The sequence below is a fragment of the Mugil cephalus genome, chromosome 2 (assembly GCF_022458985.1).
Source record: "Mugil cephalus isolate CIBA_MC_2020 chromosome 2, CIBA_Mcephalus_1.1, whole genome shotgun sequence".
Classification (NCBI taxonomy): Eukaryota; Metazoa; Chordata; class Actinopteri; order Mugiliformes; family Mugilidae; genus Mugil; species Mugil cephalus.
In genome coordinates this window covers 3,336,730-3,351,219 of record NC_061771.1, presented here as the reverse complement: position 1 = coordinate 3,351,219, position 14,490 = coordinate 3,336,730, and the positions used below count along the sequence as shown (strand labels likewise).

The following is a 14,490-nucleotide window of genomic DNA, read 5'->3' as shown; positions in this document are numbered from 1 at the left end:
ACATGAACGGATAAAAATAAAAGAGAAAAAAAAATGCTTGCAAAATGAAGTATGTCCACTTAAATGCCAGATTGAAATCAGTAATTGCTTTAGAATGAATGCGTTTTGGATAAAAAAAAAAAGTTTTGTTTCGTGACTTGCAGAAATCTATTGTCCCCTTAACTGCACAAATTATGCATCTCCAAGATCCACTGTAATTAAAGGACCCCGTTTCCTGTGAGAGATCTGAGTGCGTCAGGCCACGGATGAATGGGAAGGGCTGAGCCAAAGGTGCAGGAGGAAGGGAGAGTGCAGAGAACAGGTTTGGCCGGTCCTCCTCTCCAAGTTGTCTAGGTGTGACACACCTGTTAACCTGTCTGGGAGGAGCCGCTGGCGTTGAGGTGACATGACTGTGTGTGACATCTTTGAGAGAAACCAAAGCCAGAGGAGAGACAAAGTGGGAGACAGGGTGAGGAAGACAGAGACGAAGGAGTGAGAGAGAGAGGCTGAGATTTTTCTGGGAATCTCTGCTTGACATCCGCCAAGATGTTTAAGAAAAAGGAATCTAAGGACACTGTAAAGGGTTCAGGGAAGACCACCAAGTAAGTTTCTTTTTCTTTTCTTTTTTTTTAATGAATGCGTGTTTGAATGAATGCATGTGGGGACACTAGATCTTGGTCAAGTCCCCCCTCCTGTTTCTCCTCCAGGCAAGAACTGTGCCATGTTTCCTGTGCATGCTGCTGTCCCCTTTCTCTCTGGGTGCTGGGGTTTACTTCTTCACTTCATGGCAGGTTTAAAACAGATTATAGTGGATGTTTGCAGAGGAAGAATTTTTCACTGATTTCAAGTGCTGAGTTAATCCTGGGGAACAGAGGAAGTTTACTCAAAGCCTGGGGTGAAGTTTACTTTGTTAACATGAGTGTGTCCTTCAAAACCAGAGGTTTTGTGAGTAAAAATGTGACGGGAGTTAAAGTTGTGAAAGGAGAAATAGTTTCAGCTCCTTCAGACTCCAGCACAAAAGGCCTTTGTGCCTTTGGCAAAAGTTTGGTCATTATATTTCAATAGGGAAAAGAGCTCCTGTCCTCATTGTATCAAATGATTATTAGAGAGCGTGTCCTGTCAGACTGGTAGACAGAGTCAGAAATGTGTGACAGGCAGTACATGCTTCTAATATAGCAGGTTATAGCGACCTGATTCAGAGGACCATATACACTTTTAAAAAACAGCTGATGTTTAATATGTGTCCTTCACATGTGTTAAATGACACGAGAGGAACAGAGCCACACATCATTTGAGTCCCTTGTAAAATTTTCAGCAGTTGCTTTCTGGTGTTCGTGCAGAGAAAGAGACGATTCCACTCATTTGAATAATGCAGCATGATGAGGCCAGCTTTCCTGACGTGATTGAATGAGTGATTTCATTATAATGTGCAACAGGTGACAATACCACAAGTGTAACATAAAAAACAGTTTCACCTTTTTGTTCCTGCTGGATGTGACAGGATTTCACAGACACCTGGTGATCAGTCCCTGGTTTCACCTTTCCCCCTGCTCTGAGGTGTGATGAGGGCTGGGCTGTCTGTACTGCTCAGCTGGTTCCTATTTTTCATGAGGGCGTTGGTTCCCAACTGCACATTATGTTGTGACACGGGACAAACAGTTAGTTTCATTCGGTCCTTTTCATTGTCAGATAATCGGTTAATTGTCTAGTCAATAAAATGTCAGTGAATCTGCGTGAACACTGGCCTGTCTTTAGAAATTATTGTCTTGGTAAATTAAAACTGGTGTACCTTTATTATTTAAAAATGCCATTTATAATTGGAGATCACACAGACTTGTAAAGTCTGTCTGGACACTTATGGCGTCCTATTGTTGGGACTCATGATCCTTTTGTGGACAAAACCTAAGCCCTCATAACAGAAGCTGTTCTGTGTAAGGATGAGGGCTTGGGGAATGCATAGAGTTGGGCTCCATCTACAGAGAATCATTACATCTCAGTGTAATGTCCCCAGGACTGAAATATGATTGTGTGTGCCTCACTAAAATCTAAGGATCTTGTTCTTCTGGTGCAATCTGCCCTCAGCTCACGCTGTAGCTGATGTAGTGATTAAAAATTTTTAATTTAAATAATTCGATTCATGCATCACTGGATGTATTTATATTCAGGCCTGAACAGCAAAGGCAGCCGTGGCTGTTGCCGGTCACTCTGGTACAACCTGCTAGTAGCCGAGGTCAATTCCTTTGCTCCTCCAGTCATTTTGACAAACCTTGGACAAGTTTTCTTAGGTTGAGGGTAAGAGAAATTACTCTGCTGCTGGATGGGCTCTTTTAGCTGCTTTCAGCCTCTTTTCAACCTTCAAGTTCAAATTTCTGCAACTGAGCTGGGAGGGAAAACTGAGAGCTTAATCCAGTTAGCGAGGTCTTGTTCTACGAGCTTTGTGATTTTACAACCGACTAAGAAAATGCAGGCAAGCCCTTCTAAATTATGTGGGTTATCCAGTTATCCTACTTTTAAATGATCAAATGGTCCTTAGCTGCTACCAGCTCAGCTTTGTTGGCCACAAAAACTAAACAAACAAACAAACAAAAACTCTGAAGGCTCACATTACTGAATAAGCATACAAAACAGTCCTTGCACTATGAGGAGCTGAAACTATTTGAAGATTGAGCATCACAGATAATAATAATTAAATCACACACTGTCATCACCTGAAAAAAAAAAACAAAAAACAAAAAAACAAAACAAGAACATTGAAAACATCAGGCAGAAATCACATTAGTTCTTCATAAAAAGCCCCCGTTCTCTGTGGATATGTCTGTATGGGTGTGACCCATCGTTCAGCTCCCCATCTGCTCACCGTGAGTGAAGACTTGACAGTTCAGATGAAGAACTTTTACACCCTTTACAGCCACATTAGCTCACAATGGTTGGAAAAATGTCACCAGAAGAGACACTCACTGAAATGTACTGCATTGGATTTCACTGGGGTTGTAATTTTCAAAAAAAAAAGGTCCAAGAAGTTCTGATGAGCCTTAGTCAAGACAGACTCAGGCCTTCAATGCCTGACATGGAGATGTATCAAAAATACAAAAATATTAAAAAAAAATCGAGGTAACTGATTTTTTCTTTATGAAACGTCTCTGAGTTCTCAGAGCTCCTGTAAACAATTAATGCTTTACAATCGTGTTTTCTGCTCCTAACCTGCTATGGTAATTTATAACAATGGTATGTGTATTTCTTTGGTTGGTGGAAAGTTAAGGAATAATGCTCGTAAAACCCAGCACATACCTGAGTGAGCATGAATAAGGAGGTCTTTGTGAGGGCAGCTGCTGAACCAGATCAGCTCGCAGCCCAGTGACTCAGAGCAGGAGAAACAAAGGAACACGTTTGTCTCGTTGTGCAAAATTAACATTTTGTTTTTTCATTCCATTTTTGACATTCACATGCTTTCCCCACAGGAAGACATGTCTTTTAACTGATATAGCTTTGGTATGTGGGTCGAGTTAAGCAGCAAGGTATTTGATGGATTGCCAACATTCTTCAGCTCAGTGTTCAGCATGAATGAATCTTATCAGCCTAGATTCTCCACAATATCATGTGTCTACTATTCATATCCCTAAATTTAAGCAGAATAAAAACATCTAGTTCCCCACATTAGGTATCCACTTGTTCCTAATGGGAGAGCCACCTTATTCTACTTTAATTTGTAGTTTTGCACTTGGGCCCCCTTTTCTCCATCACTTCATATGAACCATATAGAGTGACATCCAGGTGAATTAATGTGTGGCAAAATAATGTAGCAACTGGATTTAAAAGAAAGAATACTCAGATGTCTGCCTCAAAATTCTACACATTGTTCTTTAAAGCTAAAAGTAGCGGACGTGCAAGGACAGAAAGAACACCTAATTGCTACCATTTCATTTTTGACCAACCCTTCATTCATTTTTACGGGTGTAGTGTTTCTATCATTGCTGCCCAGCGGGATCGCCTCTTCTTTTAGTCTGCCCGAGGCCTCATTTCTCAGATTCTTAACTGCAATTGTCGTCAACAGGTAGCAACACAGAGCAACACAGACAGCAACACAGAGAGCGACAATCAAAGTCAGCCGCTGAAGAATGGTTAGAATTCAGGGAACGCCCCGGGTGTGGCTGGAAGGTGGATACTATGGCAGTGTGCGATTTGTCAGGATCGTCATTAATATGCACCAGTTAGAAAAGAGACAAGAGTGAAAGTAAAAGACATTTAATGTGTTTGATAGTGGAGATCATTTATTTCTTAGCAGAAAAAAAAAACAGCCACTCCTCACCCCAGTCGATGCCGTCTGATTTCTTTGGTGTTTCTGCAGTATTTCAATCATGATTATGATTCATCAAGATAATGGCGCTGTCTATAACTCAAAGCTAAGTTCCCGACATCTCTGCAGCTGAGTGTCATTGCTCAGGTACAGATGTTTAGAGAAAGGGGAAGTAATCTGTGCCTGTATTTCAGACTGAGCTCTTTCTCTCTCCTTGCTCCCTGCAGGACCCAGGCCAGCAGCTTGGCCTTGCTGATCTCCCAGATGCAGAAGAATGCCGACCAGGTGGAGAAAGATGTCCTCCGGTCGGAGGAGCTGCTGGCTGTGGTGAGAACAAACTGGAATACTTACTGTTGCTTCACTGTTATTATTTCATCTCTAATCACCTTCCTTGGTAACCATGTAAAAATAAACCTTCTCTGTTACTTCCACCAGGATGCTGAAAATGACAGGAAAGAGCTGCCCTTCCAGCATCAGGATGAAATCTCAGTCAAACTGGGTGAGGCTGAGGGCCTCATCAAGGACCTCTTCCTGGATGTCGACAAAGCCAAGAAGCTCAAACACCCACAAGCCACAGAGATTGAGAGCGAGTGAGTTGACAATATCACGCTGGGAAGGTGCAGAGGTTCTTTCCAGGCTCTCCATCAACATCGATGTCACAGTTTGATGTTTAGATTGTCATTTTGTTTGCATTTATTCTTCACATTTTTGCATTTCAGTGTTTAGTTGATACTGAGTGTTGTGTGTCTCCACAAACATTGACCACAGTTCTTTCTTTTCCAGTGTCATCCTTCTCCATGAGCGGTGGCTGAAGGACTGCGCCTTCTATCGAGACATCTACGAGCAAATTGATGACGTGTCTAAGATGCCCTATATTGACTGGGGGCCTGTTTTTGCTCAGAAGGAAGTAAGTCTCTTAATAAAAGTTTTTTTTTCTTTTTTTTTATATCTCTTGTGTTATTCTTTGAACACAAATGGTTTTCTTACTGTGTGAAGAGACCAAACCAATGATAAGTTATTCCCACTAACAGATATCAGCTGTGTAGCCAGAGTCTGATATAACTCTGGGTTGTTGAGCTACATTCAAGTTGTTATAAGTTACATATCTATGAGGGTTTAGACTTAATTTGAGACTTGGTTGAGTGCCTAAGACAAATTAATGAAAGAGAGAAACACTGAGAGACTTGGATTGGATTGGGTCTTACAGAACACTGACTCTCTCCTAAAAATGTTCTCTAAGAGAGGTCTGTACTGTTCTATGTGTGCAGGTCTGTATGGTGATTTGATCTCCACGGGTCATTTACTGTATTCTTTTGGTGTCTGTGCTTTCAGAAAGAAGTCAGCGTGGAAGAGTACGGCCCCACCATGGCGGAACTAGAGAAGCAGATCGCGGCTCACAACATCCTGCACAAAGAGATCGAAGCCTACAGTGCACAGTTGTGCGTCAGCTCTGCTGGCAGCAAGGTGGACCAAAGTGTTAACATGAAAACACATTCACATGACGTACTGGGTTCTGGGGACAGGTCATGATACGTGTCATTATCTTGTCTTTTAGGAGAAATACACAGAGCTGAAGAGAAAATACAACAAAATGCTGGTGAGTTGATTGTTGAATGAAGGAAGATTTATTTAAACTGTATTCATACACTTTCTTTTCTTCTTTTCTATTCACTGTTAAAGCATGTTAGAAAAAAAAAACTAAATTTCTAGGTAGCAAATTTTAGCTTTTTCTTAGTGGCGACTCTCAATAAGGGACAAACACCAACAACAATAATTTCCAAATCAGAACTATTCATCTTTTGTCTACTTTCTCCTCAGGACAATTCCAAGTGGCGCCGCCACTACCTGAACAGCCTGTATGAATACATGCACGCCTGCAACAAGGAACTGGCCTTTCTGGGAGAAGAGCAGGACAAGATCCAGAAGCAGGACTGGAGTGACCACATGGTGGACCCACCTGATGTTCGCAGGCAGTATGAGGTCAGGACAGATGTGCTCTTCAGCCAGATTATTGAAAAGAAACTCCATTACAGGCACATTATACAGTGAGTCTCAGTGATGATGAGGTGTGACTTTGATTTTGATATCATTCAGAATTTCAAGAACAACAGTCTGTTGTCCCACGAGAGTGAAGTGAACAGACTCCAGGATGAAGGAGACAGATTCATTGAACTGAAGCACCCGGCCAGCGACACAATAAAGGTAACAGAAGGCATTGTTTTCAACATCTTAAAGTTATATTCTGAATCCCCTTTGAGTCCTGGTTAACTCTCCACATTCCATTTAAAGACTCAGAGAGATGCTGTACGAAATGAGTGGCAGAAATTCCTCAATCTCTGCATATGTCAAGAGACACACCTGGACAATGTGGAGGAATACAAAAAGGTAAAAATATGTGTGAGGACACAAGCACGTCTCTTTCCTATTCATCATATACACTTTCCTTGTTGGGCGACCTCATCTCTCTAATAATATCATGCACAATGTTTGTACCATTTTCCAGTACCAACTGGACTCCGAGCAGCTGTCAGAGACACTGTCCAAACTCAACAGCAGCCTGGACCCAAATGTAATCAGCAAAAAGAGCAACTCAGAGACTCTGCTGCAGCTGGAGGTATTTACACAGTCATGGCCACACAGACATAATCAAGTACTAGCACGAACAGAAATATCAGCTTGTATCCTTCTTGGCATTCACTTAGTTTAAGGATCAAAGTGAGGCAATGGGAGGGAGAGTTGGGATCTGGAACAGACACACAGTTTGCAAAGTTATCCTAAATACTCTTTTCCATCTGTAAACCCCTGGTCAGAAAATGTTTCCTAAAATATTTAATAGTTTGTACAGATATACCAGCATTCCTTAAGTTTAAATGTAGGAGAAAGTTGGTGCAATATTTCAGAAGTTACTCAAAATAGCACATGAAGCTAAAAAATAATTAGAGGCAAATATTTGAAAGTCAGCTCAGAGTTAATTCAGTTGAGTAATGTTCTGCCCGTCTCCCATCAGGGGGAGGAGAAAGCTGTGCAGAACAGTGAACATCTTCTGGCCGACCTGAGGAGACGAAGCACCAGCATCGCTCCTCTCAAACTACGACGCACCACCCCCAACAGACCCGTCACTGTGGAGTCCCTGTGTGACTGGGAAACAGACAAGGTGCGGCTTACAATTTTTGCCCAAAAATACAGACTGCGAAATGGCACCTGAAGTGTTTTTGACTTAGTTGTTCCCTGTACATACTGTATCTCTGAACTCTTGCATACAATGCTTTTCTATTCTTATTTATCTTTCATTATTATCTAGGCTTGTTTGTCAAGAGGGGACAAGTTCACCCTGAAATCAAACTCAGAGATTAAGAACTGGGACGTCACGTCCACTCATGGGGTAACTAATACCTTCCCAGGAGTTTGTTTCCTGATTCCACCACCTGACTCACATGCCATTGCTAATGTGGATGTGTAAGTAATTTAATAGTGTGTTATTATGATGCTAACAGAAACAGTAATGCAGTATGTCAATAATAATGCTCACATTTCTGTCCCGCCTCTTTCCATTTTTATTGTGTTAGTTTGGGCAATGAACTTGCAGACATCAAGAAGAGAAGAGCTGCTCTGGCAGAGTCTCTGAAGAATCAAAAATCAGATGTCTCCAGACCCCAGAAATCAGGTAGTAGTCTATAAATTAAATAATCAAGCGACAAAGTTTTATAGAATCTCAAGTTGATAATCCATGAGAAGTATTTGCCACCTGTTGCACAAATAGTAAAGGATGTGACCGACGGTTGAATTAAACTCCTTGTTTCCTTATTTAGCACCAGTGTCTAGTGCAGTGGACCCCAAGGTAACTGCACTGTGTCAGCAGCTGGACAAGCTGGACAGTGATTTGACCCAAACTGAGCAGAGCATGCTGAACCGTCTGCGATGCCCATTGAGCCGCACCGATCCGACCGAAGATCTGTCCAAAAGGCTGCAGGAGCAGGAGGTGAAGCAAATAAACTCAGCACTGACAGTTTCATCATGGATATAATTTATCTGAGCAATGTGTTTTCAGCAAATAGTCCAAGTTTGTGAAGAGGAGGATTAATATACACTGAATACCTACATTTTTGCACTTTATAGCAAGCTGCCAGCACACTGAAGGGTCTGGAGCAGCAGAAGCTGGCAGCGCAGACTGACCTGCAGCCGCTGTTGTCTAAAGATACCAGTGGAGCCTCTTCTGCTCTGCCTCTCAAACTCAGTGATGCCAGCAACAAGTACGACAGCATTGCTGCACTGGCTGATCTCTACAATAAGAAGTAAGTTAATGTTTGGTTTTTAGTGAGTGGAGGAAGAAGGGGGTCTTGGTGGAGGGTTTAATCCACCAAGGAAAGTTTGAATGTCATCGTTTAAAAGTTTTCCACAAAGAATGCAATAGACAATATAGAAGTTTCAATGTCTAGTTTCTGCACACTGATGACAACGTTTATCTTTTTGTTCAGAGCAAATGCATCTCTCAGCCTGGAGAGTCAGATTAATAAAGTGGATGGCCTTGTCTCTGGGTTTGAGAAAAACCTGAGTGAAGATGGTCCAATCCCTGATGTTCCAAATGCAATTCAAGCCTGCAATGACAACCTTCAGGTGACCTAACCTGCCCATTCCTATATATAACTATATCCTGCCACATGCTGCATGTAAGGTCATTTGCTAACACAACTCGATTTGACATATGTTTTGCATTGAATCTCTCTTTTGTTGAATACAGCACCAGAAAAAGGCTGTGGCAGCGGCTCAAAGCGACATGAAGAAGCTGAGTCAGGATCTGGAGGCCACCGAGCAGCTGTGCAGCTCTCTGCAGCAGAGCTACCAGGAGTACTGCCCTGACATCCAGCGCCAGAGAACAGAGGTCAAACAACTGCAGACCCGTTACACAAATGTTGCCAACCAGCTTAATGAGAGGTGAGTCCCACTGACACATATACATCAATTTAGTTTGATTAGAAAGTCAGACCACTGTTACGTTGACATCAAAAGGTTATTTTATAACCTGTAACATGGTTGGTCATAAGGATCTGAGAGTTGTAGGATACATTTTCTTTTTAATCTTAACTCTTCTAATTTCTTAGTGTATGTTTTGCTCTGTTTTATAAAATCTAGCTAGATTTTTCTCTTCTATATTATATGCATGTAAACAGTATACACAAATTTGCCACACTAATGCTAAAACCTGGCATTTTTAATTACAGAGAAAACCTCATTCAAGAGGCAGGAACCAAGAACCAGGAGTTCCAGAGTACATGCAAATCCCTGAACTCATTCCTGGACAACCTGCCGAAAAACCAAATAAACTTCAACGATGATCTGTCTCAAATCGCTGCTAAACAGAGCTCACAGGAGGTGAGAACATCTCCGACTATACGAGAATATAACCAGTACAACAGTCCACCTCTCCTAATCTCTTTGCCTTACAATGATTAATCAGTTACAATACCCTCCCAAGAAAATCTGTAGAAATTCACATTTAAAAAAAAAAAAAAATTATAGATGGTATCAATAACGTAATGCTATTTATATCTGTCAACATTTTTACTATAGAGAGTGATAGATGACTTGACACGGAAGCAAGCTGACATGGACAGAGTGGCTGATCTGTCCCAAGACCTGCAGAATCTCCTCAATGTAAGATTAAAATGAGTGATAAAATGTTGCCAAAATGTCTAAATGTGATATTTGTGGTATACAGTTGGGATTTTAGGTACTATAGAAAATAAAAGAAATAACCAGTATCATATCCATGATCTTACCATGAATTACCCTAAAAGTTTAATCCTTTATATCTATACAGGAGTATGAGACAAACATCGACAAATATAATAGTACACTCGAGGACGTTGATGCCAGTGTCGAAAAGAAACCTTGTTTGCTCCCACTTTCTGAAGCTGTTCAGAAACAGGTAACATTTAAATATTTTGAAAATATTGTTTGCGACATTTATTAAAAGATCAACGCAAATCATTGCTTTCTTATTACAGGAAAAAGATTTGGCGAACCGCTACGCTGAAGCAACAGCTGAAAACACCCAGCTCCAAAAACAGATGGGCTTGGCTAAGAATCTCATTTTACAAGTAAGAAAACATGCCGTGAATAAAATTTATTATCCTTCGTCACCTTTTCACTTTGACCGATATTCTTCTTCTTCTTCATAAAATTGTACTCTTATGTTATAAATTGTGAAAAACTAGCGATTCAATTATTGTGATTTTCCTGCTGCAGAATGAAGAGAAAGTTCAAATGGTGGCACAGCAGGAAGTGCAGCTTCAAAGCCAGCAAAAGAGTGTAATGGAGTTAGAGAGCCTGTTAAAAGAGCTGGATGAAGAGAAGGACAGGACAACTCATGCTGAAACAAACCTGAGAACCTTCAAAGACAGGATGATGTCACTGAAGAGTCGCAGAGGAGTGGAGCGTGTTGAGGAAAAAGAAGTATTGCAGTACTATCGCGACCCAAAATTGGAAAGTGATTTGGCTGATCTGCAGAACACGCTGCATGAGGAGTGCCTGAGGCGAAGCACCACCCAGAGTGAGATCGAGGTCTGTAACAAGAAAATCACCCACCTGGAGGACAACCGCAAAAACACCACACCAAAACTGGTGACTAGAGAAGTGACAGAGTTTGAGAAAGATCCCCAACTGGATGTAGAGGCCGCTAAGCTGAGAGATGAAATATCAAGGATGAAAAATGAAATTCGAGTGAGAGATGGGGAGCAGATTCAGATGAAGACAGAAGTCACAATTCTCCAGCAGAAGAGACCCACCATCAAAGAGAGGGTGGTTAAAAAGGAAGTGGTTAAAGTGGAACAGGACCCACAGATGTTGAAAGCAGTGCGAACATTTGAGACAGAAATTTCTGATGAGAGCAAGAAGAGCACACTTCTCAATGATGAAATATTCCAGACAAGAAGCCAGATCAATGCACTCGAGAGGCTGATTCCTAACATCCAGCCAAAAATCATCACTAAAGAAGTCAAAAAGATTGAACAAGACCCTGATCTCATTACCGAATGTGACAAAATTAGAACGTGTCTGGAGCAGGAGAGGACTGAAAACAACACTTTGTCCCAAGAAGTGAAGGAGCTCTACAGCCGCTATCGAGATGTTCAAGACTGGAAACCAAAAATTGAGGTGAAAGAAATTGTTAGTGAGATCTACCGGGTAGACCCGAACACAGAGGTGGAAATAATGCGGCTCAGGAAGGACATACAAGACTCAAGTAGGCAGCGTTCTGATCTAGACAGGCAGATTACCCAGGTCACGACTGACCTGGATATCCTTCGATCTCAGAAGCCCAAAGTAGAACTGAAGGAAGTTCTCCAAGAGGTGGTGAAAGAAGAAAGAAGCCCAGAAAATGAGAGAGAGATTCAAAGGCTAAATGATCAGGTGAACCATTTGCACAGCAATTACAACTCACTCCAGGACCAGGTGAGTCTACTGAGGAAAGAGAGAGATGAATGGAAGGCTGAAAAGTCCAAGATAGAGACCAAACTCGTCACTAGAGAAGTCATTAAGTATGAGCCTGATCCACTGCTGGAGAAGGAAGCTGACCGCCTGAGAAGGGATGTACGGGAAGAGGCACAGCTGCGCCGCAGCATTGAAGAGATGGTGTTTGACCTGCAAAACAAATACATCATGTTGGAGAGACAGAAACCAGAGGAAAAGGTGGTTGTGCAGGAAGTTGTACGTTTGCAGAAGGACCCAAGGCAAGTGGTAGACCATGAGAGGCTCAGCAGGAGTCTGGATGAAGAAGTAATGACTCGGCGTCAGTTAGAGCTAGAGTTACAGCAGTTAAGAGCAAAAGTGGAAGACTTGCAGAGGATCCTCAGAGACAGTGATGAGCGCCAGAAAAGAATTCAAGCTGAGTCTGAACTCAGAGAGATCCAACTGCGCATCAGACAGCTGGAAAATGCTCCACCTCCTGTTGAAGAGAGTATAGTTGTTGAGGAGGTATTGAAGGTTGAGAGAGACCCAAAACTAGACAGGTTAACAAATGGTTTGCGGTCAGACATGGACAAGGAAACCAGCGATATTCTGCGTCTCCAGAGAGACATCCGTAACATCAATCAAAAGCTTGAGATTCTGCAGAGAGAGAAGTCTGGGGAAAAGACGGTGTACAAAGAGGTGGTACGTGTTGAGAAAGATCAGGCTGTCGAAGCTGAAAGGGATCACCTGAGGGAACAGGTGACTCAGCATAAATTTGCCAGACAGGATGTGGAGGACGAAATTAGACGTCTTAATGAGAAAATCCACTTTCTCCAGAGCACCAAATCCAGCTCTTCAAGAGAGGAGACAACCCTGGTTTTGTCCAGAGATGCCTTGCAAAGAGAGAAAGAAGACCTCACTCGAGAACTTAGAACACTGGAGGCCAAGAAACATGACACTAGCCTGTCTTTCCAGCAGCAGAGCCGACTAATGAGCGAAAGAACGCAGAAGAGTAGGCAGAGGAGCATTAAGATGGGATCTGACGTCCACCGCCTGGAGAGGGAGATCCTGGATGAAAAAGATACGATCCATCTGCGAGACAGCACCATCCGGGAGCTCCAGCAGACCCTGCAGAAGGAGGAGCATGCAGAGACGAGGACCAAAGAGACTAACATCTCCACCAAAATCACTATTTTGGATCCAGATACAGGCAAAGACATGTCTCCTTATGATGCATACCTACAGGGCCTGATAGATCGCCAGCAGTACATCCATCTGCAAGAGCTGGAGTGTGACTGGGAGGAAATCACTTCCATGGGACCAGAGGGGGAGACATCTGTACTGCAGGATCGCAAGAGTGGTAAACAGTACTCCATCAAAGAAGCTCTAAAGGAAGGAAGGCTGACTGAGTATGATCTAAAACAATACAAACAAGGCAAACTTCCCATCTCTGAGTTTGCCTTGCTGGTCGCAGGTGATAATAAGAAGCAGCCCCAGTTCAACTCCATCATCCCAAAATCCAACACAACAGTACAATCAGCTCTCAACCCATCCCCCACTAATGAAACCTACCCAGTTGCTGGAATAATGGACACAAACACTGGCACCTGCTATACAATACGCGCTGCCACCCTGCGTAAATTGATCGATCCCACTACCGCGCAAAAGCTTCTGGAGGCACAGGCAGCCACAGGTGGCATCATTAACATCAACACCAAAGAGAGAAACACAGTTCACAAGGCAACAGGCCAAGGCCTCATTGAAGACAGTCAACTCCAGAGGCTGCTCAATGCACAAAAGGCTTTCAGTGGAGTTGAAGACCCCATGACCAGAGAGTGTTTATCTGTGGGAGAGGCTGTTCAAAAAGGGTGGATGCCGAAGGACACTGCCATTAGCTACATGGAGGCCCAGCACTTGACTGGAGGGCTGGTTAATCCCAAAACTGGTCGCAGAGTAGGCATCCTTGATGCCATTAGTTCCAAAATGATCGACAGCACAATGATGAGAGAGCTGCAGGCCGAGAGTTCCTACACCAAGGATATTGTAGACCCAATAACAAAGGAGAGGATCAGCTACAAACAAGCTCTGGATCGCTGTAAGATAGACCCAGTGACAGGCTTACCAATGTTGCCTGCATCCTCAGGAAACAACTCTACTAGATATTCAAGATTCTAGATATGTTTACTTTTAACCATGTGGAGTGCTATGGTGAAAATGTACTATTAGAGATGGGAAACCCATATGAAATCCATACATTATTTACAATGTACATTTTGACTCAGGAAGTCTTCCACTGCAAAGCCTTCTCTCTATCCAAAATGATTGCTGCTGAGCTGTATTTGTTTACCAAACACGTGTTGTGGGCTGATTTTTTATATATTTAAAAATGAATTTAAATGCATCTTATATATGACATTATTGTGTTATTAGGGATACTGGGACATGGTGCAATGCAGTTTGCCAAGATTGATTTTTTTTCTGTATTACTCTTGGGCTATTCTCAACACTGTTCATTTTACATTCAATCATGTTTAATACTGTATGAAGAAACAATTATCAATAAAATTAAATTATAATGGTTTAAGTGCATTGAGTCCTTCAATTTTTAGTCTGTAAGTCTTTAAAATAAAATACACAGACATTTTTGCCACATTTAGGTAAAGATCAGTTACAATATACACACTGGTCCATTTCCTAAATGTGTCAGGAAGGAGAGGACATATTGAAACATTGACATCAAATAATGGGCACCACTTCACCCAGTACACAAG

The 14,490-nt window shown here is 42.2% G+C and overlaps 1 protein-coding gene across 1 annotated transcript; it reads left to right on the top strand.

Moving 5' to 3' along the window:
* The first annotated feature begins 373 nt into the window (after positions 1 to 373).
* Positions 374 to 14,298, top strand: evpla (envoplakin a). The gene is made up of 22 exons (XM_047579332.1): positions 374 to 581; positions 4,501 to 4,600; positions 4,709 to 4,863; positions 5,057 to 5,180; positions 5,606 to 5,737; positions 5,829 to 5,870; positions 6,092 to 6,253; positions 6,368 to 6,475; positions 6,563 to 6,658; positions 6,777 to 6,887; positions 7,281 to 7,427; positions 7,575 to 7,729; positions 7,840 to 7,937; positions 8,083 to 8,252; positions 8,390 to 8,565; positions 8,749 to 8,887; positions 9,012 to 9,205; positions 9,493 to 9,643; positions 9,842 to 9,925; positions 10,092 to 10,199; positions 10,279 to 10,371; positions 10,520 to 14,298. Exons 1-22 carry the CDS (start codon positions 526 to 528, stop codon positions 13,892 to 13,894), a joined length of 5,976 nt encoding a protein of 1,991 aa, XP_047435288.1. The 5' UTR covers positions 374 to 525; the 3' UTR covers positions 13,895 to 14,298.
* The last annotated feature ends 192 nt before the right edge of the window (positions 14,299 to 14,490 follow it).